The sequence below is a fragment of the Ursus americanus genome, chromosome 1 (assembly GCF_024610735.1).
Source record: "Ursus americanus isolate L20-20 chromosome 1, mUrsAme1.1.p, whole genome shotgun sequence".
NCBI lineage: Eukaryota > Metazoa > Chordata > Mammalia > Carnivora > Ursidae > Ursus > Ursus americanus.
Genome location: NC_142127.1, coordinates 82,058,183 through 82,085,238, shown reverse-complemented (window position 1 = coordinate 82,085,238; position 27,056 = coordinate 82,058,183). Strand labels below are relative to the sequence as shown.

At 35.8% G+C, this 27,056-nt stretch overlaps 2 protein-coding genes across 13 annotated transcripts in view; one reads left to right on the top strand and one right to left on the bottom strand.

Annotated features, from left to right (window-relative positions):
- KANSL1L (KAT8 regulatory NSL complex subunit 1 like) overlaps window positions 1–24,325 on the top strand; it is a 150,416-nt gene extending 126,091 nt beyond the window's left edge. For all 10 annotated transcript variants that reach the window (XM_045806636.2, XM_045806633.2, XM_045806634.2 and 7 more), the window contains 9 exons: window positions 346–508; window positions 3,439–3,546; window positions 13,975–14,103; window positions 16,556–16,674; window positions 17,395–17,519; window positions 18,978–19,032; window positions 20,256–20,368; window positions 21,956–22,124; window positions 22,947–24,325. In XM_045806636.2, coding sequence (XP_045662592.2) covers window positions 346–508; window positions 3,439–3,546; window positions 13,975–14,103; window positions 16,556–16,674; window positions 17,395–17,519; window positions 18,978–19,032; window positions 20,256–20,368; window positions 21,956–22,124; window positions 22,947–23,177 — 1,212 coding nt within the window. In that variant the 3' untranslated portion in view covers window positions 23,178–24,325. The remainder of the gene's footprint in view (window positions 1–345; window positions 509–3,438; window positions 3,547–13,974; window positions 14,104–16,555; window positions 16,675–17,394; window positions 17,520–18,977; window positions 19,033–20,255; window positions 20,369–21,955; window positions 22,125–22,946) is intronic.
- Window positions 5,193–27,056, bottom strand: part of RPE (ribulose-5-phosphate-3-epimerase) — a 36,818-nt gene continuing 14,954 nt past the window's right edge. For all 3 annotated transcript variants that reach the window (XM_045806637.2, XM_045806639.2, XM_087863175.1), the window contains one exon: window positions 5,193–26,424. In XM_045806637.2, the coding sequence (XP_045662593.1) occupies window positions 26,302–26,424 (123 nt within the window). In that variant the 3' untranslated portion in view covers window positions 5,193–26,301. The remainder of the gene's footprint in view (window positions 26,425–27,056) is intronic.

The following is a 27,056-nucleotide window of genomic DNA, read 5'->3' as shown; positions in this document are numbered from 1 at the left end:
CAGTCACTCACAGTCCTCACCAGTGTGGGATGGGCTATTCTCTTTTAACCCAACATTCCTTAAACTCATTTCTCTTTATTGTGATTTCATAAGGTGAGGGAAATACCCATTTTCGCAGATGTTGCTCTTCCTTTTGAAAAACTGAAAAAGGGTTAGTGAAATCTCATCACATTTATGGCCTTTAATAACTTCTCTTATAAACCCGTTGTCATGTTCAAGCCTTTTCTCTAGGGTGACTTATTAAGCTAGGACTTTCTAGTGTCATTCAGATACTGTACTCTGTAACTTATATCCTCTCTGATTCAATTTTTAAGCAAAAATGAAGTCTTTTTTTTTTCCTTGCAGACTTTGCCTTCAAAAGAAACGTTTTTAAACACTACACAAATGCCTTGCTTGCAATCAGCTTCAACTTGGAGTAGCTGTGAACACAATTCAAAATCTCAAATATTAAGAGAACATGTATCAGAATTGGACTCTTCTTTCCATTCTGTCCTATCATTGCCATCAGGTAAGCCTACTTATAAAAAATGTCTAAGTAAATTCTGAACATTTTCTGTGGTGAAGTCTAATTCTGTAGATAGGAGGAATCTAATAAAATTTTATCAATTATTTTGTCACTGGATATTAGAACTAAACAGTTTTCACAGAGGAATTAATCCTGTGAGTTAATGTTCTATTTTTGCAAGTTGATTCTTAAATTCCTTGGAAACCATTTTGAGTTATATTGGGAAATAACTAGCTTTTGATCTTTTCAGTGTTAAATTTTTAGAATTTTATTGATAAAGTGACTATGCTATTGAAATGTTTCTCAATAAGTCGGGTTTTTTTTCCCCCTAATGTGTTGTTTTGCACAGAGTTTTCTCTGCTATATAATATTCCTCTGCTTATAATCAGCAGAGTTTCTTTGGGATAAGAAATTGCCCATCTTTAGATGTAGTCAACTTTTGAACCTCAAGAAAATCTATAATCTGTAACTGAGTGAATGAGGCACATACAGGCCCACATCCCTTTAAGTTTCTAGTTCTTGGTTTTTGTTAGAACCGTTCCAGGTGTTTTCTTTTCTTTTCTTTTCTTTTCTTTTCTTTTCTTTTCTTTTCTTTTCTTTTCTTTTCTTTTCCTTTTCTTTCCTTTCCTTTCCTTTCCTTTCCTTTCCTTTCCTCTTTCTTCCTTTCTTCCTTTCTTCCTTTCTTCCTTTCTTCCGTTCTTCCGTTCTTTCGTTCTTTTCTTTCTTTCGTAATCTCAGTGCCCAATGTGGGGCTCACACCACCCCAAGATCAAGAGTTGCATGCTTCTGAGCCAGCCAGGCACCCCTCCAAGTTGTTTCCATATTGAACTAAAGTAAATATTAGGGTAAAAAAGGAAACAGTCTTCACACTAGTTATCTAAGGTTCTTCTCTTTAAGGGAAGACATCTCAAATGGGCTTTTGTTTCCTTTTCAGCTTTTGGTTTTAATCATCCAGGGACTGCTCCTCTTTGTAAAGCATGATTTTCTGTACCTGTTCCTGCCCGTAATCCTTGAATCTTAGTTTTGGTTTTTTACCAATATTCGAGTGGTCTCTTAGCTACACCATACTTAGAATTAAGTTCTTGGCAGGAACTATGTTATTCCATCTTTGAGGAGAACTTAATAATAGAAAGAAACAATAATAAATATAACAGTGGTAATGCAGCTAACATTTGGGCTTAGCATACCTGTAAGCACATTACATTTTCTTGTTTAATTCCTCCAACAACCCTGTTTTCATATTTTCCTCTTTATCTTACATACAAGAAAATTGAAGCTTAGCGATTGTTAAATTATTATTCCAAGATTATACATCTAGTTGATGATGGAGGTAGGATTTGATATGAGGTAGTCACACTCCAGAGCCACACTCCTAACCTTTACTTTTCACTGCCTTTCTGTTTTCTCATGCTACATTTGTTTCTCTGATGATATAACCCTGACAGCTGGCATAATTATCCCTTATTTAATCCTCTTTTGTCCCTTCCAATAAGTTAAGATTAACTTCCCTACTTATTAATTAGGTTATTCATTTCTTCTTGCATTCATTTAATGGAAATCTGAATACCTACTATTTACTAGGTACTAAGAGTTTAAATACAAATAAATCCCTCAAAGTACTTGCATTCTAGTTTAAGACAACTGAAATGTAAACTAATAAGTATATTAAAGTGTTATGAAATATTCTTATAAAAGCCCAGTGGTCACAGTGTGGGTACTAAGGAAGGTATATGGGTGAACAAGGGCCCTCCCTAGTTACATCATGTTTTCTCATTACTCTTGAAGAACAGTGGTAGAATAGGTGATACTTTCTTTGTAGAAATAAGTGATATTTCTTTGGAGAAATAAACTTATGTTTTGGTAATTGGAAGATATTGGATTCCTGAAATGTTTAAATAACATTTAATTTGTAATCTTAGTTTCACTTCGTTCTGTAGTTTTTGTATGATCATAGTATATAGTGCTAGGATTGAAATCTTTTGTACCTCTGCTCTGTCCCTTTGGGGCAGACTCCATGTTGAAACTCATGAACCTATTTTTATTTTTTTGGTATGTTTTTCTGCACTTGAATATGGATCTGTTATTAAAATTTATCATTTGAGGGAGAGATACTTCTTTGTTTAAAATCCAGACCTGTTCTGTGTCTGTTCTGATTTATGTGTTCATAATTAGTTTTTTTTTTTTCAGTAGCAAAATTTTCAGTACCTCAGCTGCTTTATTAAATATTTGTTTCTTAGAAGTTTAGGTGTCTCTATTAAATACTTTTGAAGGTGGTTTTGTTTTTGCATTCTTGATTGAGGAAAAAAATCTTTAATAAATGTGAAGCACATCTACTTTATTATTTAGCTCCTCTTTTGGTTGTGAGAATATAGAATATAAATATAGTGAATTGACATCTAAGTCTCTAAAGGAAGAGAGCAAGTCTGTAAATGTGTTTTAATCTTTGTAAAAGTATATTTTGTGATTTGTAATACTAGTAAACTAAGAGAATATGAAACTTGGTATTTTCATCAAAGGTAGCATCTGAATTATAGTGGATTTCCCTCAAGTAATTAAAACATATCTTTCAGAAACCTCATTATTTCAAATGTAAAGTTTGTGGGGGTGGGGTGGGGTGGAATGGACTTAGAGTCAGCCAGGTTTGGCTGTATGTTTTATTCAAGACCTTTGGATGCATTTGTTTCACCTGAGAATAGTGCTTATTCATCATTAGAGTTTTTGTTTATTTAGTACATATAATCAGTAATTTCCAAAATACTGCTGTCTGTATGCTTGGAGAGAATATTTTGCCACTTCTGATAGTTGTGATATTTCAAGTTTTTGCTTATTTTTCTAAGCTTATATGCTACTTAGAGAAAGAAAGCAATCTTAATGTTAGAATCTGTAAAAAATGGTACTCACTTTAGTACTTTTTTAAAATTTTATTTTCCCAGATGTGCCTCTTCATTTTCACTTTGAAACATTGTTTAAAAAGACTGAAATAAAAGGAGATCTTGCTGAAAATAAATTTGTAGGAGACTGTGTCATATCTCCATCATCTGGTATGTCATTTACAAATCTTGTACTTTATATGCCTTTTACATCTTTCAGATACTTACTGTTTTTACTTTCTAAGGAAATAAAATTTAACAAAGGAACAAAATGTAAATCCTTAATTTTTAATATTCACTTTTTACAAATCACAACATACATGCACAAATAGAAAATACACAGGAGTGATCTAAACAAGAAATGTGATACTTATAGAATGAAAATTATGAAATATTGATAAATATAAAAGGAAATCTAAATACACGTGGAGAACACAGCGTTCCTAGGTGATAGGATTAATAAGGATATCAGTTCTTCCTATTGGTTTATATGTGTAATGCAATGTAACTTGAAGTTCTAATAGAATTTGGTAAACTTAACAAAATAATTGTAAAGCCGACTGGGAAGAATAAATTGGAAAATACAAAAGTAACTGCTGGAAAAAGTATTAAGAGAATCTATCCTAACCACAAATGGAAACATAACAAAAATTTGTAATAGTTATTAGCATAGATTTTGTATACATTTAGGAAAGTAAATCCATGAAGCAGACTATATAGCTTATACTTTATTATATAAGGGCAGAATTGTAAATCAATGAGAACATGGAGAACTATTCAATAAATAGTACTGTTAGTATTGTTAGTCTTTTGGGGGAAATTTTGTTTACATACTCGTTTCATACCATGTATCAGAATAAATTCTAGTTGGTTCCAAGAATTTGAAGAATTAAAACACCAAAACTACAAAATAAAACTTGAATTATAATGAAATAATGAAATAGTTAATGAGTATTATGAATGGGGGTGGGGACATTTTGCTTGGAAACAATCAGAAGAAGAAAAACATCAACATGTTTTGACTATCTACAAAGTGAAAATCTTAATATGAAAAAAGTCATACAAACTAAGAAAAATTACTTCCAGATGAAATAATCATCTACCTCAAAAACTCAAGAATTAATTCAATGTTAGAATTGGAGTTCTGAAAAGTAGCAGACTTTAAAATATATTTATAAAAATCAGCAGCTTTTATAAATACCAGTAATAACCAATTAGGGTATGTAAAGGAATTATACTAGACACATTGACAATGAAAATATAAGATATCTGGGGTGCCTGGGTGGCACAGTGGTTAAGCGCCTGCCTTCGGCTCAGGGCGTGATCCCGGCGTTATGGGATCGAGCCCCACATTGGGCTCCTCCGCTATGAGCCTGCTTCTTCCTCTCCCGCTCCCCCTGCTTGTGTTCCCTCTCTCGCTGGCTGTCTCTATCTCTGTCAAATAAATAAATAAAATCTTAAAAAAATATATATATAAGATATCTAGGATTAATTAAACTTAGTAAGGACCTACACAAAGAAAACTTAAGAAGTTGCCTGAGGAATTCAAGAATAGTGCCAATAGAGAGAAATAACCCTGTTCCTGTCAGAAGACAGTATTGTCTGAGGCGCCTGGGTGGCTCAGTCAGTTAAGTGTCCAGTTCTTGATCTCAGCTCAGGTGCTGATCTCAGGGTCATGAGTTCAAGCCCCACGTTGGACTCCACACCCACCATGGAGCCCACTTAAAAAAAAAAAAAGGAGGACAGTATTGGAACTTAAGATGCTATTTTTCCCCAGTTTAATTTATAATGTAACTCTAATTAGAATCATAGAGGTATTCTTTTTTTTTTTTTTTTAAGATTTTATTTATTTATTTGTCAGAGAGCACACAAGCAGGGGGAGTAGCAGGCAGAGGGCGAAACAGTCTCCTTGCTGAGCAAGGAGCCTGATGTGGGACTCGATCCCAGGACTCTGGGATCATGACCTGAGCTGAAGGCAGATGCTTAATCGACTGAGCCAACCAAGCACCCCAGTATTCTTCTTTTCTTTTGGAACAAAGTTATTCTGAAGCTTATCTGAGAGAAAAAATGTTGAATAGCTAATAAAATTTTTAGAAGATCAGTAAGAGGGAGGTGCCAGATAACAAAATTATAAAGCTCTAAGCATTATTGTGGTGTTGATGGAAGCCAGATCAAGGAAACTAAATAGCCTAGAGACAGACCCAACTGTCCATTAAATGATAAAAAAGGTGTTTTTTCCTATCATTGTGGGAAGGATGGCCTCATCAATAAATAATAACAATTCTTATGAAACATTCCTTACATGCCACTACTGGTTGAAGGGCTTTATATTTGTTGAGTGCTTTAATCTGTACAACCCTGTAAAGTGAGTATTATTATTTTCCTCCTTAATTTTCCCAAAGTCACATTTGAGTAGTGATAGGGTCAGGATTCAAGTCCAAGGAGTCTGGCTCAGAGTCCATGTTTTATTTATTTATTTATTTTTTTATTATGTTCAGTTAGCCACTCTATATAGTACATCACTAGTTTTTGATGTAGTGTTCAATGATTCACTAGTTGCATAGAATACCCAGTGCTCATCACAACACGTGCCCTCCTTAATACCCATTACCCTGTTACACCTTCCTTCCCCCTCCAAAACCCTCAGTTTGTTTCCCAGGCTCCACTGTCTCTCATGGTTTGTCTCCCTCTCTGATTTCCCCCCCTTCAGATTTCCCTCCCTTCCCCTATGGTCCTCCATGCTATTGCTTATGTTCCACATATGAGTGAAACCATATGATAATTTTCTTTTCTGCTTGACTTACTTCACTTAGCATAATCCCCTCCAGTTCCATCCATGTCAATGCAAAAAGTGGGTATTCATCCTTTCTGATGGCAGAATAATATTCCATTATATATATGTACCACATCTTCTTTATCCATTCACCTGTTGAAGGGCATCTCGGCTCCTTCCACAGTTTGGCTATTGTGGACATTGCTGCTATGAACGTTGGGGTGCATGTGCCCTTTCTTTTCACTACATCTGTATCTTTGGGGTAAATACCTAGTAGTGCAATTGCTGGGTTGTAGGGTAGCTCTATTTTTAACATCTTGAGGTACCTCCATACTGTTTTCCAGAGTGGCTGTACCAGCTTGCATTCCCACCAACAGTGTAAGGGGGTTCCCCTTTCTCCACATCCTCACCAACATTTGTTGTTTCCTGACTTGTTAATTTTTGCCATCCTAACTGGTGTAAAGTGGTATTATCTCATTGTGTTTTGATTTGTATTTCCTTCATGCCTAGTGATGTTGAGCATTTTTTCATGTGTCTCTTAGCCATTTGTATGCCTTCTTTGGAGAAGTGTCTGTTCACGTCTTCTGCCCATTTTTTGACTGGGTTATTTGTTTTTTGAGTGTTGAGTCTGAGAAGTTCTTTCTATAAAGATATCAGCCCTTTATCTGTAATGTCATTTGCAAATATCTTCTCCCACTCCATAGGATGTCTTAGTTTTGTTGACTGTTTCCTTTGCTGCGCAGAAGCTTTTTATCTTGATGAAGTCCCAAAAGTTCATTTTTGCTTTTGTTTCCCTTGCCTTTGGAGACGTGTCTTGAAAGAAGTTGCTGTGGCTGATGTTGAAGAGGTTACTGCCTATATTCTCCTCTAGGATTCTGATGGATTCCTGTCTCACATTGAGGTCTTTCATTCATTTTGAGTCTGTCTTTGTGTATGGTGTAAGAGAATGGTCCAGTTTCATTCTTCTTTATGTGGCTGTCCAGTTTTCCCCGCACCACTTATTGGAGAGAGTGTCTTTTTTACATTGGATATCTTTTCCTGATTTGTCAAAGATTAGTTGACCGTAGAGTTGAGGGTCCATTTCTGGAGTCTGTTCTGTTCCATTGGTCAATATGTCTGTTTTTGTGCCAGTACCATGCTGTCTCAGTAATCACAGCTTTGTAGTATAGCTTGAAGTCAGGCAATGTGATGCCCCCACCTTTGTTTTTCTTTTTCAGCATTCCCTTGGTGATTCAGGGTCTTTTCTGGTTCCATACAAATTTTAGGATTGTTTGTTCCAGTTCCTTGAAAAATGCCAATGGTATTTTAATAAGGATGGCATTGAAAGTGTAGATTGCTCTGGGCAGGATAGACAGAGTCCATGTTTTAAATAACTAAGTTTCTTCTAAAAATCAGTGGATTAAACAATGACTTTTTGGGAAAAAAAGAGATCTCTACCTCATACAGCAGATTAATGTTCATCCATCTTAAATTTATTTTAAATATATTCCAGATGGATTAAAGAGTTAAATGTTAAAAGGGCTGTCTTAAAAGAATTAGAAGAAAAAAACATGTATTTAATGATAATGAAAATGATAATCATAAGTAACATTTAGTGAGTGCTCATGTGCAGACACTGCTAAATATTTACCATTTTTGATTACATTAAGACATTTAAACATTATAATCATCAATTCTGGAAAGATGCGTATAGTAAAAACAGGACCATCAAATATTTTAAGGTAGCATTAAGAATACAAACCTTTTGGGAAGTACTGTGAAATTAATTACAATGCCTTTAAACTATGCATTTTTTTTAAAACTATTCATTTTTTAAATAAGCTCATTGAGGAAAAATAACTATATACTTGTGCAAATGTTTACCAAACTGTTAACCTTCTATTTTGACCCAGTAAATCCATTTCTGGTAACCTAACCTAATGCTAAATATAAAACCACTTTTATTTACATATCTATTCATTTTACCATTATTTGTGTTAATGAAAAATCGGAAACAACTTAAAGAGCATGATTGAGATGGTTAACTAACACAGTGGAACACGCAGCTTTTAAAAATATCTTAAAAGTTCATGTAAGGATGGAAACATCAAAAAATGTCAAGTAATGGGACAAAAATGTTTTACATCTATGTGTATTATGATTATAACCATGTAAAAATATTCATTATTCTGTCAACCAAGTGCAATACGTGGGTCTTTTTGGGATCCTGATTTGAACAACTCAGCTGTAAACATACAATTTTTGAGATAATCAGTGAAATTTGAACATGCATTGCTGTTGAATATTAATGAACTTTGTTAGATGTAACAATGCATGTGGTTACATAAACACACACTCTTCATCTGTTAGAAATTCAAGCTCATGTATCTGTAGATGGGATTTGCTTTAAAATAGGGTAGCAAAAAAAAAGTTGGGGAGAGAGATGAAACAAGACTGGTCACCAGTTTGTAATCGTTGATGATGAGTAATAAGTACAGGGGAGTTCATTCTTTTCTTCTTCATTTGTGTTTGCTGAAATTTTTCCACAGTAAAACGTTTCTAAAAAATTGAAAGCATAAGGACAAGGAGCAATTGTCTATGCTTAGGGAAAAAAGACTAAAGAAATACAGGAAAATGTAGGGTTGTGTTCAGACACTTCATAATGTAATTCTAGTACTTGGAATTTATACTGAGACTAATTTTTAAAAAAGAAAAAGATGTATGCATAAAGATGATTATTTTAAGAATGACCATAATAGAAATATGATGATAACAACTACCTCTAATAGCTAGGGGATAGTTAAATGATATTGTCTTTATCCAGAAGAATGTTAGTCAACCATCTGAAAAAACGAGTGAATTATCAAATTTGAAAAATACAATTGTACATATATTGAAATTAATTTGAAATGTAAATATGAAATGTGTGCATTTGTATGACTGAAAGGAATATACAAAAATGAAATTATATGCTTTAGATAAGTGAGATTAGGTAATTATATTATTTCTAATGTTCTGTTATCTGAAATTTTAAAAAGGGCAGTGTAAATGTGTTAGGCACAGAAGTAATAGTAACATATCAATAATGTAATGACATGCTAGTAATGGGGAATTAAGAGCTAGGAATGGAAGACATTTGAGGTAAATGCTACAATATTATTAGGTAAATCAGTGAAGTATATTCTGTCATATCCCAATCTCTCTTCCCTTATTTTCTTTCCCTGCCACTCCCAAATTAAGCATTAATTAGATTTCATATTGTATAAGCATGTCTGAAATACTGGTCATATTTGTTGTGATTCTGTAGAGTTAAATAAAACTAGAGTTCAACATTTACTGACCACTTACTCTGTGCCAGGCAGACTGTTAAGTGCTGAAGAATCAAAGGTGAATCACAGGAATCAAAGAAATCGTAATGTAATAAGAGGAAGCAGACACACAAATAACTATCAAAATGATGTGGGCACAGATATGATAGAAATATTCTAAGAAGAAGAGGGAGTAACTCTCTGCCTAGGGGAAGGCAGAGGAAGGGAGGGCTAAAGGTGATGGGGAGAGGGCAAGAAGAACTCCAGAAAGATGATGATGCCAAGTGTGGCTTTACATGCTTACTTGGAATTTAGAGTAAGAAGAGTGAAGTGTTACAAATCATTGTTTCTCAAACTTTTATGTCCAAACAAATTACTTGAGGGATGTTAGAATGCAGTTTCTGATTCAGTAAGTCTGGAATGGGGTCTGAGTCAGCATTTCTAACAAGTCCTAGGTAGTTGAAATGCTATTGCCCCATATTGGTTTTAAAATGGAAACAAACGTGATTTGACATGGAGACATAAAAACGGTGTGATGTGTTCAAGTATATACAAAATGCCTGGTATTCTAGAGTAAATTGTGTGAACGTAAGCAGATGGATGTTTATGTGCTTTGCCACAGAGCTTTTATTTATCCTCTGTTGTCCAGAAGAATTTTAAGAATGCACACCTGACTTCAGGTAACAAGTAGGGAAAAGACAAATTGTAGTGGGTTGAAGAGTAAATGATTAGTTGCCAATCCTGAGGAAATACCAGGCAAAACCAGTTAAGGGCCTGTACTCATCAAAATATGCAGTCATGAAAGACAAGACAGTAGAACTGTTTCAGATATATGAAAACTTTAGACACATGACAACTAAACGCAGAATGAACAGAATTTTCTATAAAGAACATCATAGGAATAATTGGTGAAATTTAAATGAGTCCATAGTTAATAGTATTAATTTGATTTTGATAGTTGTGTGGCCGTGTAAGAGAGTGCCCTTGTTTTTGAAAAATACATGTTGACATGTTTAGAGGGACATCGTGTCTGCAACTTTAATCTCATTGAAGTTCAGAAAAATACAGCAAGTACAATAAACTTAACATTTGTGGAATCTGAATAAAGAGTATATGGGACTTTTTACTGTTGCCAAGTTTTCTGTTAGTCTGAAATTATGTCAAAATGAAATTTATTTTTTAGAGTGGACAAATGAGAGGAACAGTACACAACCCACACAAGCCAAAACCTAGGTCTCAGGCTTCTCCACCAACACTTCCTCATATCTAAACCCATTGTCACTATGATCTTACTCATTTGTTTCAACATGCTCCTGTCTTCATTTCTACCACTTCACAGTCCAGTCTAGTGATCCCTTATCTATACTGCTGAAATAGCCTAATCAGTTATTTCCCTCCAATCCCTGTAGCTAGTGATCTTTGGAAAATGTACATCTACGTATGTCACACCTGTTCCCCACCCCCATTCCTTAAAATGTCTGACAGAGGAAGTATTAGAGGAGACCCCTAAAGCCCTGTCTACCTAGGACGACTCCTGTTTATGGTTCTTTTTCACTATACTTCCTTACTCTGTACTAACTGCGGTTCCATTGCCAAATTTATCTGGCTCCCTTTTGCTTTGGGCCTTGTACATACCATTCTCTTCCTTCCCCTTACTATCAGCAGTTTCTGTTGATCTTTGAAATCGATCACTTTGCCTGGGTTCTTTTCCTAGAGCTCTCTTCCTGTTACATGCTCCCACAGCCTCTCTAAATAGTACTTTTCTGTTACGCATTGGTCGCAGTTTTTGAGATAATTCTGTAAACTCCATTAGCGACAAGGATCATGACTGTTTTTGCTCACCAGTGTCCCCAGAGTATAACACAGTGCACGGCATGTAATTAGCTCTCTGTGAAGTTAATGAATAAATGAAAGGGAAGAAAGGGAAGGCAAGAAGTAGGAGAGATAACTGGGTCAAGGTGTGTTTTAGGATAGAATCCAGGAGAGGGTTTGGAGAGCAAGAACTGAAAGGCTAAGAGGGTTCTAAGTAGATGAAGAGAATGTGTAGCTTGATTTTGAATTGTCATATATTAGCTACCATCTCGAGTCCATTGCAACTTTACAAGATACTAAGGAAAACTATGAAAACTCAAGTAAAATTCAGTAAAAAGTACTACCTTATGGAAGGTTGAAGTTTCTTCAGAAAGGTTGATTTGCTTTTAGAAAACAAGGTGGTAAATTGCTTTTAGAAGAGAAGGGTGAATTGACTGGAATTTGTTTCAAATACTCCAAAAATGTTTCCATTAAAATGAGAGAGGGCATTATTGGAACACCTACATGTACCAGGCATATCATACATTTTAAAACCTCTCACAATTCTTGTTACCCCTTTCTAGAAATGAGTTTAGAATTATGCCTGCCAATTCATTTTGTTTTCTATTTAACATCCCTCTGCATTCTTTTGGGTGGTAAGAAATCTTAGGGGCCATCTCAGAATTCTGCCATTTTCCCAGAGCTCTTTAATTTCTTTTTAAGATTTGAGAGAAAGAGAGGCAAAGGGAGAGGGAGAGCCCCAAGCCGACTCTGCGCTGATCTCAGAATCTGAGATCAAGACTGGAGCCGAAGCTGAGTTGGGCACAAGACCAACTGCGCCACCCAGGCGCCCTTTAAAGTCACTGTTCTGTCTTCCAGCGTCTAGTTTTGCTTTGTCAATTTGATCCTCATTACTTTGCAGTAATCCTTTTATCCCTTTTCTGGTAACTTCAGGGTATCTTTGTTCTGAAGTGATGTATGATTTGGATTTTTTCCCCCCACTTGACACCCAAAGTTCTTGAAATCTTATGGAAAATTTTTCGTCTATCATTTCTTCAATGTTGCCTCTCATTCTGTTCTGTTGCCCCAGTTTGGTTTGTTCTCTCCCCCCCGCATATTTGCCACCACTCTGTTCCTTTGTTGCACGATTCCTCGGCCAACACACTGATTGATACGTTCAGCCCGGGTAGTGTTGGTTGTTTTTAAATTTGAACAATTACATTTTGTATTTCCGAGGTCTCTCTGAAGGAACCTTTTGCCTGTTTCTTTTGGGAATGTTGTTTTAAAGACTTATTTGTATTCTGTGAATCCATTCACTGTTTCTTGAGATGGTTCATTTGTTTACACTTCGTTTTTTATGGTGTCGGTACTCAGGTTTTTGGAGCTTTGTGTTCTCACCTTTAAAGTTGATACTTACTATTAAGACTGTTCTGCCACTGTTATTTAGAAGATCCTTTTCATGGCTGGGGTAGAATTTGCACTCAGTACTATTTTCAGAGGCAGTTAGGGACGGGCAGGACATATTTCAAAGTGCGGCAGCTGGGCATTTCTTTCTCTCTACCCATTTCTCCATTTCAGATTGTTACCTATTAAGGTAGATAATCTTAAGGAGCATGGCTGCGGAGTTGGCATGTGTAGTCATCCTATCAGATAATCATCCATCTAGGTAATTGTCCTGCACCATTTCCCTTTCCTCCAGGTCTAGAGCACCTTTGATGATCCTGTTTTTGTGGCAGCACTTGCCCCTGTGCTTTTGCAGTTTGCTCTTCAAATTCCGTACGGTATCAGCCTTTCAGAGATACCTCACAAATTCTGCCTTACTCACAAGTCCCCTTTTATTGCTCGCTAAGGCAGATGTGTATGTGCAGATCTGTGCGTATGTCTAGGTATAAACCTTCGTCTATTATTTTTAGGGTGATTTGTCATCTTGAAATCAGAGTCCCAGTTGTTGTTAGTAGCCCCCCCCCCCCCGTTGGTGAGAATTTAGCACTTCAGCCTACATTTTTCATCTCCAAACCCTTCAAAAAAAGAAGCGAATTTGGTTACTAAACCAGTACTGGAAATATGGGGTTCAGATAGGCAATAATAATCATGATGAAACTACATTTATTGAATACTTATGTCAGATATCCTTCTAATGACTATTACAGGGATTAACTCATTTAATCCTCATAAGCCCGTGACAGCTGCTCTTATCCCTATTTTACAGATAAGGCAACTGAGGCACAGAGATATTAAGTGACCTAAACGTTTGATAGAATACAGTGCTTTTAAAAAGTGGAGGAATGGTGCTAGATACTGTCAGTTTGATGAAATCTGGTTCTTGCTCTCAAGAGGTCCCTGTCTGTGATTTTGTAGAATCTTACTTGATCCTATGAATTACTTGCAGATTTAAGGGTGAGCAGGGAGCTAACTTAGGGATTCAGATCATATTCAGCCAAGATTTACAGACCTGAATCAATCTCCTAAGATTCTGTAATTTAGAAGGCTTTGAGAACAGGTCCCCTTTCTTTTTCATTCCCTTCAAGTAATGGAGCAAGGAAATTGGGCACTTCTTGAAGATGTTTTTAAGAATCTTATTACGGGTATTTTCAGTTTAGGAGCATCCCATTTTGATATGTAAGTATTTCTCTCATTGTATGTAATTTTGAACTGGTGAATTAATGTTCTGCAATGTTGTACATAAAAACAATTTAACATGTTCATTGTGTGTTAAGGAAAACTTCAATTTCCTTTCTATTTTTTTAGTACATAATACTTCTCTGAATCAATGGAGAAATGGATATTCTCCTACATGCAAGCCTCAAATAAGGTCAGAATCTTCTGCACAGCTGTTCCAAGGAAGAAAGAAAAGACACTTGAGTGAAACAGCATTAGGTAGGTTAAAATGAGGATATGACCACTAGTACTAAAAACTGAAAATAAATTCTGATCTTCTAAGAACCTCTGCTTCATGGAAATTTATAAGCCAGAATAGTCCCTGTTACACAAAATATCCATGGTCCTATGAATGTTAAACAGCATGTTCATGTAGTCAATTGAGAATTGTGGACTGGGCATCCATCCACTAAATGGCAATTAAGGATTTCCTTCCTCTATTCCCTAACTAGACTCAAAATATGTCAGTACAAAGTTTCCTTACAACCATTTCTGGTACTTACGTGGAGGTGTCAGTTCACGGAAGGTTCCTTAGAATTTTGAGAAATTGGATGAAATTCACATAATGTAACTCAACCACCTAGTTCAATTTCCCTTAGGAACTTATAGTTCCAAGATGATCAACGGATATCTTTGAAACTAGAACTCCTCTAGTAATACAAAGTGAGGTTTGTTGTGGGGATTTGGGGCTATCAGTTTCCAGAGTTATTGCAGGTAATGATTAAGAAATAAAACTTACCAGAAAGTACACATTTTAAATGGCAAATTATATGTTTTGGTTCTTATTCATTGTTCCAGTGGACAGAACACTATATACATTAGTCAAGTATTCCCCAGATGTAGTATGTCAATATACCCAATAATTTAGAAATTGCATTCAAGATGTACGGGACTGTAATTATACTTAATGGATTTAACACATCTATCACTACTATCTCTAGAAATGCCACCATTATCAGCCTAGGTCACCACCTGATAGTCACTACCTGATGAGCTAGTGTGGCACAAAATTAAACTCCTAGCCACAACCAGAGATTTCAGTGTGCTTTCTAGTACCTCAATCTTAAAACAAACAAGAGTCACCTTAGCTTCTGAAGAACTTACATGCACGTACAGATCTTCCTCTCTTGACTTATGACAGGGTGACATCCCAATAAACCCCTGGTAAGTTGAAAATCTTGAGTCAAAAAAATATTTAATACACTAACCTACCAAACACCATAGCTTAACCTCAAATGTGCTGAGATCACGTACATTATAAGTTGGGCAAAACATCTAACGCAGAGCCTATTTTAAAATAAAGTGCTGAATATCTCATGTAATTTATTGAATTCTGTACTGAAACAGTATAGAATGGTTGTATCAATTGTTTATCTTCGTTGATCACATGGCTGACTGGGAACTGTGACTTGTTGCTGCTGCCCAGCGTTGAGTATCCTACTGCATAACACTAGCCCAGAAAAAGGTTAAAATTCAAGGTACGATTTCCACTAAATGCCTGTCACTTCTGGGCCATCATAAAACCTGAAAAATTCCAAGTTGAACCATTTTAATTGAAGATTGTCTGCTTACCAACACACAGGAAAAACCTGTATCTCTTAATAAGATCCATTATGAAATTCACATTAGTTAAGACAAAAAATGTTTCACTTGAACTGATCCAACTTCAGGTTTGATGGAAATATTGGAAGAGAACAAGTAAGATGCTATACTACAAAGAAGTAACTAGATAACTCCCCAAAGTGCAGAACACCTTAACAAATGTCATGAAAAACAAACTCTTCCAGACTGCAAGAAACCTAAAAGACAAAATCCAATTTCAATATATGGATCCTGATTCCTTTAGTAGAAAAAGTCTCACGTAGAATGGTCAGAAGATCAAGTTAAGGAAATCTCCCAGAAATTAGAACAAAAAGTCAAAGATATAAGAAAATGAGAAAATAGAGAAAAGGGGTTAAAGGACATTCTTTAACTAGAAAAATGCAAATATGGACAGTGTATTAGATTTTACACTACATAGGAAAATACAAGGGTAGTAAATAAGTGAAAAAATATATATTATATATACATATATATATTCACAAATAGGGAATCAAAACAAATGGAAAAAGGAAACATAGAAGAAACACAGAAAATACCAAGAATAGTAGCAAAGCTCCAATCAGTATCTTGAGAGAAAAAGAGGAATTCCATCCATGAAATAAGAACAGGACAGTAGAAATGAGTGACAGACCAAGAACTTCTAGTAGAAAAAGTCTCAAGCAGAATGGTCAGAAGATCAAGTTAAGGAAATCTCCCAGAAATTAGAACAAAAAGTCAAAGATACATGAAAATGAGAAAATAGAGAAATTAAGGGGAGTCTTTGGAGGTTACATCCAAATAATAGGCGTTACAGAAAACATGAACAGAATAAAGAGAAGGGATGAGATTAAAAAAAAAAAAAAAAAAAAAAAAGAGATGTATTGGATAAAAACTTGCCAGGACCCCTGAAAATGGAAATAATTGTGACAGAACTGTGGGTAAGATTTTTTTTCATTTCCTTAATTTTTTGATACATAAATTTTAAAAAGAAAAACAGATAAGGAATCCTGTTACCTAAGTAGGAAAGTAATTTTAATACCTATCAGTCCTGTTTAATGTATGACATTCTCAATGGTTCTTTCCATGGCAGGAGAAAGAACTAGATTTGAAGAATTTGCTTTTCAACGCACAGAACCAGGATCCCATAGCAATTTTACTGCTGTTACTAATGTCAATGTTCTATCAAGAACCCAGAATTCATCATCACAAGTAGGTTTTTTTTGTATACTGAAATCTAAAATGGCTGATTAAAAAACTTCTAAAGTATTTTGTTAATCTATAAACAGCCTTACTTTACTAGCACATATTGGTTTATTTAGAAATATATTAGGTAACAAATTTGATTAAACTTTTTACTAGTGAGCTAATTACTCAGAAATCCTTGATTGTGGTCCCCCCTCCCATGTGAAAACCTATCATAACCATTCCTACTCCTTACCATGAATCCAGCACTCGTGTTGTTCCTACTATTTTGTCATATGGACAGAGAATAGAGGAATACAGAAAAAACCGTACAGCTCAGGGACCAGGAACACATAAATGAAGATTATAAAAATGATCTTTAAGTGGCACCCCAAATAGTCTTTCCTAATAAGGAAGTGTGTTTGTTAAACGATCATTTCCTTGACACTTAGGGTGCTTTATAAAGGATAACCTTCTTTGATAAGAGTTTTGCAACTTAAGGCGTTCATATTTTTTATGGTCTTGTAAACAAGCTTATATGTATGCACACACGAATGTACACTGCAGACCTGCCAGATGGGATTGTGTTATTTTGCAGAAGACAGGCATCTTTCTTGTTTTTCTTCACATTTTACAGTCAGGCCTATCACAACATATTTATAAAACATGTATAGTATGCCTCATGAGAGGAAGGCACCATCACAGGTAACGAGACTGTTGTAAAACTACCGTGATCCTGCTTTGCAGAATACTGCACGACGGAGACTGAGAAGTGAGAGCTCTTACGACATAGATAATATTGTGATTCCCATGTCATTAGTTGCCCCAGCTAAGTTAGAGAAACTCCAATATAAGGAAATACTTACTCCAAGGTATGTATACTTACATCTTTTTATTTTCTCTCTTCTTTCTTTTTCTTGAATAAACTTAAATTTTCAGAGTGAAGTTAAAATTTTAATTAATTTAAAGGAAGATGCTCCTCTCTCCCTTCTTCCAGTTGTAAAACCATGGAGGGAAAATGGTGAAAGAAACCTTTATATTACACTGAAAAAAGGTGCCATATATTATCACTTTAGTTGTCAATTTTTATTAAGAACTGGGAATTCCCAAGACTGACTTACTCTGCACTCTTAGTCTTTTATACAGTGATATGTAGTTACCTATTGTATGTGTGTGTGGCACAGAAAGGTACTTTAGGGATGTAAATAAGCGCAGTAACAGATAATCCTTGCTCTTTAAAATGGAATTTTGCACAAGATTGCAAAGAGTTCAAAGACAGCAACTACCTTTGCAAGGAATATTCACATTGTAAGACATTAACACTTGTAACAACAAAAATAAGATTTTGATGTATTGTTGCCAAGTCACAAATAGATTAGTAGGAAGATCTGGGAAGACATCATGGACGAGGGAGAAAGAGCCGTTTATTCACACACGGAAACCACAACAAAGGCACAGAGACAAGTGTGCAAGGCTAAGCCGGAGAAAAATTTTGTGTAGGGTGATAAAGTTATGGCTAGAAAAGAAATTAGAACCAGATTATAGAGGCCCCAGAATGCCATATACAGATCTGCTTCCTACTGGCAGTGAAGTTAGTCAAGATTTTTTGTTTGTTTTTAAGCAATGATGAAAGCAGTTTTTTAAGAACGTGAATCTGGCACCAGGAAGTAGATAGAAGAGGTTGGAAATGAGATATAAAAGCTTCAGTAATTCCTACCCATCTCTATTCTAGCTGATTTCCAAACTTCTTATTCCTTATTACTTTGAGGTATTAAGAACTCTTAATACTGTGGGAGGTATTATGAGAAATCCTACAGAGAATCTGTTGAAATCTTCTACATGAAAGCAAGGAGTAACATTTGTGGTTATGACGTTCTGCAGCAATGTTTTTCAATTTACTCTGGAAGGCTGGCGCTGGCTGGTTGCGTTGGCTGTTTAAAAACAGAGGAATTCTGTGATCCAGTAGTTAAACCTGAGAGACCAGGATGGCTGTCCTTCACACAAACTGGAAAATGCTCAAATCAGAGCTCTTTTCTCACCCCACTCCCTTCCTGCCAAGCCACTGTATCAGCATCTACTGACTTAATTCAAAATTGGTACATTCTTAGGTACAGACTGCAGCTATGCAGAAGGGACTATTTAAGCCAAAAGTAAAGTCTCACCTTCTCATTTTTTCGTAACACAAATTGTTCTCTTAAAGTATGAAAATACAACCACTTGTATTAATGGAAGCCCTAAGAAAACAAAACATTACTGCATTAGCTATGCTTAGAGAATGCAGTTGCTACACTTAGTTAACAAAAGCTGAAATTCGTGTGTATCTTCAACAGCTGGAGGATGGCTGTGCTTCAGCCTCTGGACGAACACCACGTAGGTGAGGAGGAGGTAAGTTGCCTTTCACTTATGGGTAACTGCACTTTATATATTATGAAGCCTGCTTAATTTGGTATTTGAGAACTAAAGGAAAACATAAGCCCCTTGACATACACTGATTTGGTTCTTTTCACTTATGAAAACAAAAGTCTTCATTAAGGATATTAGTTTCATTAGAAAAATGTTTTTGTGCAAATTTGTGAAGACAATAATCTATAAAGAAATGTAAAGAAAAATACCAATCATTTGCTTACATGAATTGTTGAAATACTGAATTTACATGAATATATTCATTCCCAGTATTAGTCACGTTTTTCTGCATGAAGAGATTTAGTCTTAATATTCAAGCCTACAGTGCCACATTCAAAACGTTGGGAACAAATGGCTTTTGAATTTGGAAGCCTTTGGATTTGAGAAAGTAATGTGAACGTGATGGATACATCACATAAGACAGACATAGAGGGAGTCCGGGATAGTTCTCATAATCAAATATTAATGTTTCTATAGAAAATAGTTCTAGAATTTGGCCAGATTAGGCTTTGTCACTGAACGAATTAGGAACACTTGTTGTTTCGGAGTTTCAGAACTGCAGGAAAGGGACTGTGAGCCTGTATGGGTAAAACGTACATTAAGACAAGAACCATTTCAGGGAATAATACTATATATAACCGAACTAATTTGAAAGTAATGTTCTGTAGAAGCAGTATCATGTAAGACATTTGCTGTCATTATCTTTCTAGGCCCACTGACTGTTTTCCAACTACCAAAATTAACTTTTAATGCCCTCCCCTCTTTCAGTGAGCTCTTCCCTAGTTTAGAATGATCCTCGCCAGGAAACCCAAGTTCTTAAACCATTACCACCAAAGCCTTAGAACTCCAGATAAGTTATTAAATTAATTTTCATTTTTCCCAGTTTTACTTTTCTTTGTATGTTCCATAAAGGGCAATCAATATAAACCTCTGAATGAATTAAGCACTAAGAATTTTTTATGCAAAGCACTGTGAACCTATTTGTAATCTAGGTAAGTCTTCAAACATGACCCAATAGGAAAAAAGTTGTAAAAGAAAAAGTTAACTCCCTCTAGTTTGGAATTTGAAGCTCATCACTTGTTCTCTCAATTTAGATTTAATTTAGAATTTTCTTCCTATATTGTTCTCTTGATGAGGAACTGTTTGACACCTGTTCTCATGTTTCAGAATGTTTCTGATAAAAAAAAAATTATTTCTAATTCCAGGTAGAAGATCTTTCTGATGAAGTCTTCTCCCTAAGACACAAAAAATATGAAGAGAGAGAGCAAGCCAGATGGTCACTATGGGAGCAAAGCAAGTGGCACAGAAGAAACAGCAGGCAGGTGTTATCAAATTAAAAGCCCAAACCATGAAATCCATGAAGAATAAACAAAAATTCTGCATGAGTAATGAGAGAGACCACTAAAAAGGAAGAAAATATACCATATAACATCAATTATTTGTGCCCTAGAAGTGAAACATGGCATTTACTGAGTACATTCAAAATATATTTTGGCTAATTATAGAGTGATGAAATGCATTTCTGTATTTTCCTGCACTATTTCTCATGCTTATTGTCAGCCTGAGGAACAGATATAACTCAGCAAATAATGTGAAAATGTTCCCTAAAGTAGGTCATTTCAATGTACTCTAACAGCAGACCTAACACTAGGGATTAGAATCTGGGTGATCTATTTTAACATAACCACTTAAAAAACATGTTGTTCTTAAAAAAATTTTCTCAAGAAACTTGTCTGGTCTAAAAAGCAGATGGTCTAAAATACTTTGAAAATATGACTTTGGGGGAAAGGAAATTAAATCCTAAAAACATAATAATTATGTATTTGAGAAAGTCCATGGTATTTTATATTTACATTTGATTGTGTTTTAATATAGCCAAAACTCACAAAGCAAGATCATGTTCAGGTTTGGTAGTCCACTAAATTTAGTGGGGGGGCTTCTCTCGTTTACTTAGTACAGCTGACCCTTGAACCCAGGTTTGAACTATATGGGTCCACTTATACACAGACTTTTTACAGTACAGTCCTATAAATGTATTTCCCCTTAGGGTTTTAGTAACATTTCCTTTTTTCTAGCTTTATTGTAAGAATATAGTATATAATACATACAACATACAAAATGTGTGAATCGATTGTTACTATCGGTAAGGCTTCCTGGTGAACAGTAGGCTATTAGTCAGTTTTGGGGGAGTCAAAATTTACATGCAAATTTTTGACTGCATAGGGCGTTTGGTGCTAACCCCTGTGTTATTCAAGGGTCAGCTAGGGGTTTTTGCATTTTTTGGGGGGGAAGATTTTAATTTTTAAGTAATCTCCCTACACCCAACATGGGGCTAGAACTCAGAACCCAGAGATCAAGAGTTGCAGGCTATACCAGCTGTGCCAACCAGGCACCCCTCAGCTGTATTCTTCCAACACATTTCTCTGTTTAGGTCTCAAAATACCCAGATTTGTTGAAGATCCTTATTCCAAGAGCTGTCTTAGCACACACATGGGACTCAATTCTCATCCTTCTCCACATTCCAGAGATACAACTTTTCAGAAGTAAAGAGGAAAATGTGACTCGAGTCCTACATAGATGACATTATAATCCAGAATACTCTGGGAACTCAGAAAGATTGTAGAGGTCAAGTAACTGTCCTTCCTCACTAAACAACAACAAAAAAACCCCCAAACTCAAACCCACTATTTTGGCAAATTCACAAAATATTTCTAAAATACTATTTAAGTCTTTGAGATAACATCAGGAAGATCAGCAGATGAATTTTTAAAAATCTTCTGGGCATGACTGTTTAACGAAAAGCTACCAACTTAAATTGACTTACTGATACCTTGGGGTTGTTCATAAAATGTTAAGACCTGAAGATGTAACAATTAAGTATTTTCTTGATTTTCTGAAATGCTAGAGCCTACAGTAAAAATGCCGAAGGACAGGACTTGCTTTTGAAAGAATACCCCAACGACTTCGGTGGTGGCCAGCCCTGTGCTGCTCAAAGTCCCGCTGAGCCTCCTGCAGAGAGCCAGGATCTGGGCGCACGGGGCTCACCCTCGCTAAACGAAGGTCAAGAAATCAAGGTGAGTGGAATATACGGGACTAGTTAAACCTCCTTTTAAATGCCTTTTTAACCTTTTAAAAGCCTGTGTGTAGAAAGTGCTTGTTGCAGATCATGGATTCATCATTACTTTAAACATATCAGTATAAAACGCTGGTGCAAATCCGAGGGTACGTATTCCAGCATTCTAGTTCTGTCAGTAATACACACTTTATCTTTCCATGTAACATGTCAGTATCTAGTTTCACCTACTCATTTCTCTGTTAGGAAATGGGGATTCTATCCAAGTTTCATTACAAAACCAATCTGATGAGAGAGAACAGCACCTGACACACAGTAAATGTTAACTGCTATTTCTCCTCTTCTTTTTCTAAGAGATTTTTACCTGTCTCCCCACAGAGCCAGTTCTTACCCTCAGCGGAGTGTTTGCTAACACAGCATCTATGCATTTTTGCACTGTTCTTAAGTAGGTGTTGCAAAAGAAGAACGAGATAGATCTAGAATGGAGAGCAGAAACTATAGAAATTAATGGGCAGGTCGTAGAACGCTTGGGGAAGGAAAAGTCAATAGGTAGCTGTAATAATTATGTGCTGAAAATGAAGGCTGACGGCCGACAGCAGCGTCTCCTCTTTGGAAGGGCACAGTGAAAACCTGATTCCCAAAGGTCTCCGAACAACACCCAGTAACGTCTCACTGGAGCTGCTACTCAGGGCGAAATGAAAGTTTGTGCATTTATGTGCTAAAGAACAAAACAGTAATTATAAAATTGACATCTTAAGGATTATTTGATACGTGAATTTAAACAAATGAGTTGAAACTTAACTGAAAATGTTCTCTCTTTCAGTCTTTGTGGTGGGAACGTCGGGCTTTTCCACTGAAGGATGAAGACACAGAAGCCTTACTATGCCAGGATGAAAAAAACGACCCCGGTGCAAGTTCGTGCCCAGCCTCCCGTGGTGAGATCTTCTGTCCCACCGCACCAGAGAGTGGTCACCATCCACAAAGGCAGGCAGACGAAATGGAAGAGTACAAACCTTTTGGTCTAGGACTTACTCATGTTAAAAAAAATAGGTGACAGGGAACAGGTTAAAAAAAGTATGTAACTGAATGGAAAACAGGAGAAAAAAAATGAGTCCTGTTCTCCATCGCCCACCCCCTTCAGTCACAACTGCAGAGTAAGAGCTTGTACTGCATGGATTAATCTTTTATGCTGTTACACATAACAGGCAAGGTAGATCTCTTCGTCCTTCCTGAACCACAGGGATAACTAGCTTTTCACCTACAGACAAGTGCTAGTCTTTTGTGTTTATGATGCAAATCACAAGCACCAAAAAATTAACTGCTGCAATCTGAGGTTCAATCACATTACTGGGTAAATGATTTTTGAAAGACTTTATACCCCCGCCACACATATATATACACACACAAGTACACCTGTGCATCAAATGACAGCTCTTTCTCCTACACATTTCTATGTAATTTCTGTGGTCATTCATTAAAATTGCCTCAGAAATATATGAGAATATACAAATATGTGTGTATAGAGTATACATACAGATGCACACACATCTTTTTTAAAAAACCACTGGCAGTGACCACTTCACTTGAAAATGCATGTATGAGCTACCCCGTGAGATACACGCTGCACTCTAAGCACAGCACAGCTTCCGGTGATAATGGGTATCTAAAAGTCTTGACGATGGGGGAAGTTTTTTAAAAACATGTTTAACCAATAGAAGTTATTTATGGAAATTTCTATACCAGATAACACAATACGCCTTTATCTAAAATCACTGTTATCTGTTAGACTAAACACAGGTTACTTTCCATTGGCTCCTAACAGATTAAGACAAAGTAGAGTTAAATACTGGTCTCTTTTAAAACTTGATTTGTATCTATTATTTTATGTATCTCATAAAGACAAGACACCAACTTAAAAATAAGCAACAGGAAAATCCTGTCAGTATAAAAAATACTGTTATTTCTAGTTCATTTGACCATCCCTTACTATAGCTCACTCTGTTGAAATAAGCATCTGTTCTTACTTGTATCCTAGAGTGAGAATTAAAATTTTTCAAAGGATAATGCTTCAATACTGAATACAGGAGTGTACATTAAGAAAAATTCCTTTTGACACTATCACATAACTTTTTCTATGTAAAAGTTGAGGACAATTTCTCTCATATTTAAAAAAAAAAAAGGTTATGCAAGTTATAGTACCCATGTAACTGACAATCCTGGCCATCTGGCCTAGTCTGGGGGGATCTGACACTAAGTTTTTGTTAGGGACTGGAAATTATACCAGTCCCCTTTAAGGAAGGAAAAAATATTAAAATTCAATACTGACAAATTTTTGCTTGTAGTTTTACCGTACATTTATTTTTAAGAAAGAAAACAAAAGCCAGACAAACCCAAGTTGTCTAGGCAAATAAGCTCAAATCTTTCTGTCCTGACATTATAATCTATGTAAGTTTTTTAATTAAAGTTATTTCTATATGCCTCCTGTTGTCTGATTTGATTAAACGCCACCTATTCATGGCACAAACGTTTCCTAAGTCAAAATAAAAACCAACCAATGTTTGTTTACATTGTAGGACAGAAAAAACCAAGCAAGCTCTAGTTTATGCAGAAGTGTTAATGTTGTTTTTCAGACCTTATTTCTCAAAACTCATACTAACCTAAAGAAATTTAATGACACTGGTCTCCTGTTTATTTCTTGCCATAATATTATATAGCAGGAGTATTGGCAAGAATGAAATAGTGGATACATGTTTGTTGTCAAAGTATAGTTTGAGATACAGTTTTAAATAGTTTACAGATTAACTCTGTACCTTGTTAACTTTTGGCCTACCTGGTCTTTGCTGGATTAATATAATATATATCCTTGGGGTCAAATCCATAGTATCCAGAATATCCTCAGCCATCTGGTTCTGCTACAGGGTAAAATTAGACTGCAAATAAGACAAGGTTACATAAAAGAGGTTTCCTTTGCCTAATCTATCTCCCAAGGGTTCCATTTCTAAAAAGAGGAGTACAAAGCAGAAATCCTGTGCCCTACTGGGTTCTTTCCATGGTACCAGCCTGTTGCTAAGCTTTAGTATCTTCATTTTTTAAATGGGGACAAAAGTACCTGTCCTACCACCTGTAAGAGTGATTTGTGGATTTAACGAGCTTATACTGAAGTACTTTATAGGCTACAAACATAAATGACAGCTACTTTGTGTTGAGCATCCTCGATTCTACTAGCCTGTAATTCTGGGAATAGTAGTGGAAGCATCACAGATAGCATACGATCTCTCTTAATGCTCAACATAACCCTGCATGGTTATTACATTCAATGTATAAATCAGTTAACAGATACGCAGAGAGACTGGCTGATTTGATTTGCTGAAGTCAAATAGTTGGAAAGGAGAAGAGTCCAGACTCAGCTCAATATTACTACCAAATAAAGGCTTTCCTTTCCTTTCTGCTAAGAGCTAGCACAACATTATGTCCTTAAGAATGGTAAGAAAAGCGACAGGTGCGGATCACTGTATAACCTGCCTCTCCAACAGAGCTGACAAAGAAAACACCTTGATAAAATCTATACTTGCACTTTAGAACAGACCACTGGAAATCCCTGGGCTTCAAACACTGTTCCTACAGTTTTTACGTATTAAATATAAGGTGCAAAGTAAAAAAACAGGTGTTTAAGAAGCAAGAATACAGTGTGCCATCCTAGCCAGATTCAAGTTAGATTTTTCACAAGTTCCATTCTACTCATATTGCCATGTGCACACACAAATCAAAATGACATGAGACAGGAATAAGGACTTCCCTTGCTTTGGAAAACCAAGAAACGAGATTTAAAATGCAGAAAAAAAACATTTTTTCATAGTAGCTAGTACACCTTCATTACGTTTTAAGACACATTTCTGTTTATAACCTTAATACAGCTGTATTTTTACTTTATAAAAATCGAGTCTCCCAGTAAAAATGGTATTTTACCACACTAATCTTTAAATTCCATCACTAAGAATGCAGTTATACACACCAATTTCTAACCTCTTGGAACATTCTGCAGAATGGACTTTAGTCACTGGAATGAATAGCTGCTCAGAAAAACAGCACTGCTTCAACTGTGATAGGATTTGATAGTCAATATTCTTGTCTTCCAGTAAAAAGATTTCATGAGCATAAACACTGGACTCCTTGTGGTTTCATCGATCAAGAGAACGTTTCTGAGCAGCTTCTGAGCAAACATTTCTTAATAGGTTGATCACAGATCTGGGGTCATCGCTCCTCATAATGGCACTGCCAGACACAATCATGTTAGCTCCTGCCTGGAAGAAGTAAACATTTGGGTTATGCTTAAAGGAAGACGCACAGAAGCTTAAAACAATTTCTGGACTAGAGTTTCTATCCTTGCATCTGTCAGCACTTTATACGAAAGATACCTTCAGATGAACAGACTTAAGCAATCTAGTTCAATGAAGACATAAGTTGAAACGCTTAACAAATGAAGATACCGAATTATTTTTTAAATGTTTTTAAGAAATCAGACTTTTTTCGTAACCACCTTTAAAATAAGCTACATTGTTGCACCTTTGCTAATATTTAGAAAAAGCTGTAAAAACCTTAATCCTCAGTTCTATTAAGGTTTCTCCAAAATATGCCAATGCTGACAAGGCTACTAAAAAAACAAATTTCCTTTTACTTTTTAAATGATGTAGTTGACCCTTGAACAATGCAGGAGTCAGGGGTACCGACTCCCTAGGCAATCAGAAATCTGCGTGTAATGTGACTCCCCCAAATCTAACTACTAATAGCCTCCTATTGACTGGAAGCCTTACCAATAACATAAACAGTTGATTCATACATATATGTATTACATACTGTATTCTTAAAATAAGCTAGAGAAAAGAAAATGTTAAGAAAATCATAAGGAAAATAAAATTACTGTACTGTACTGTAA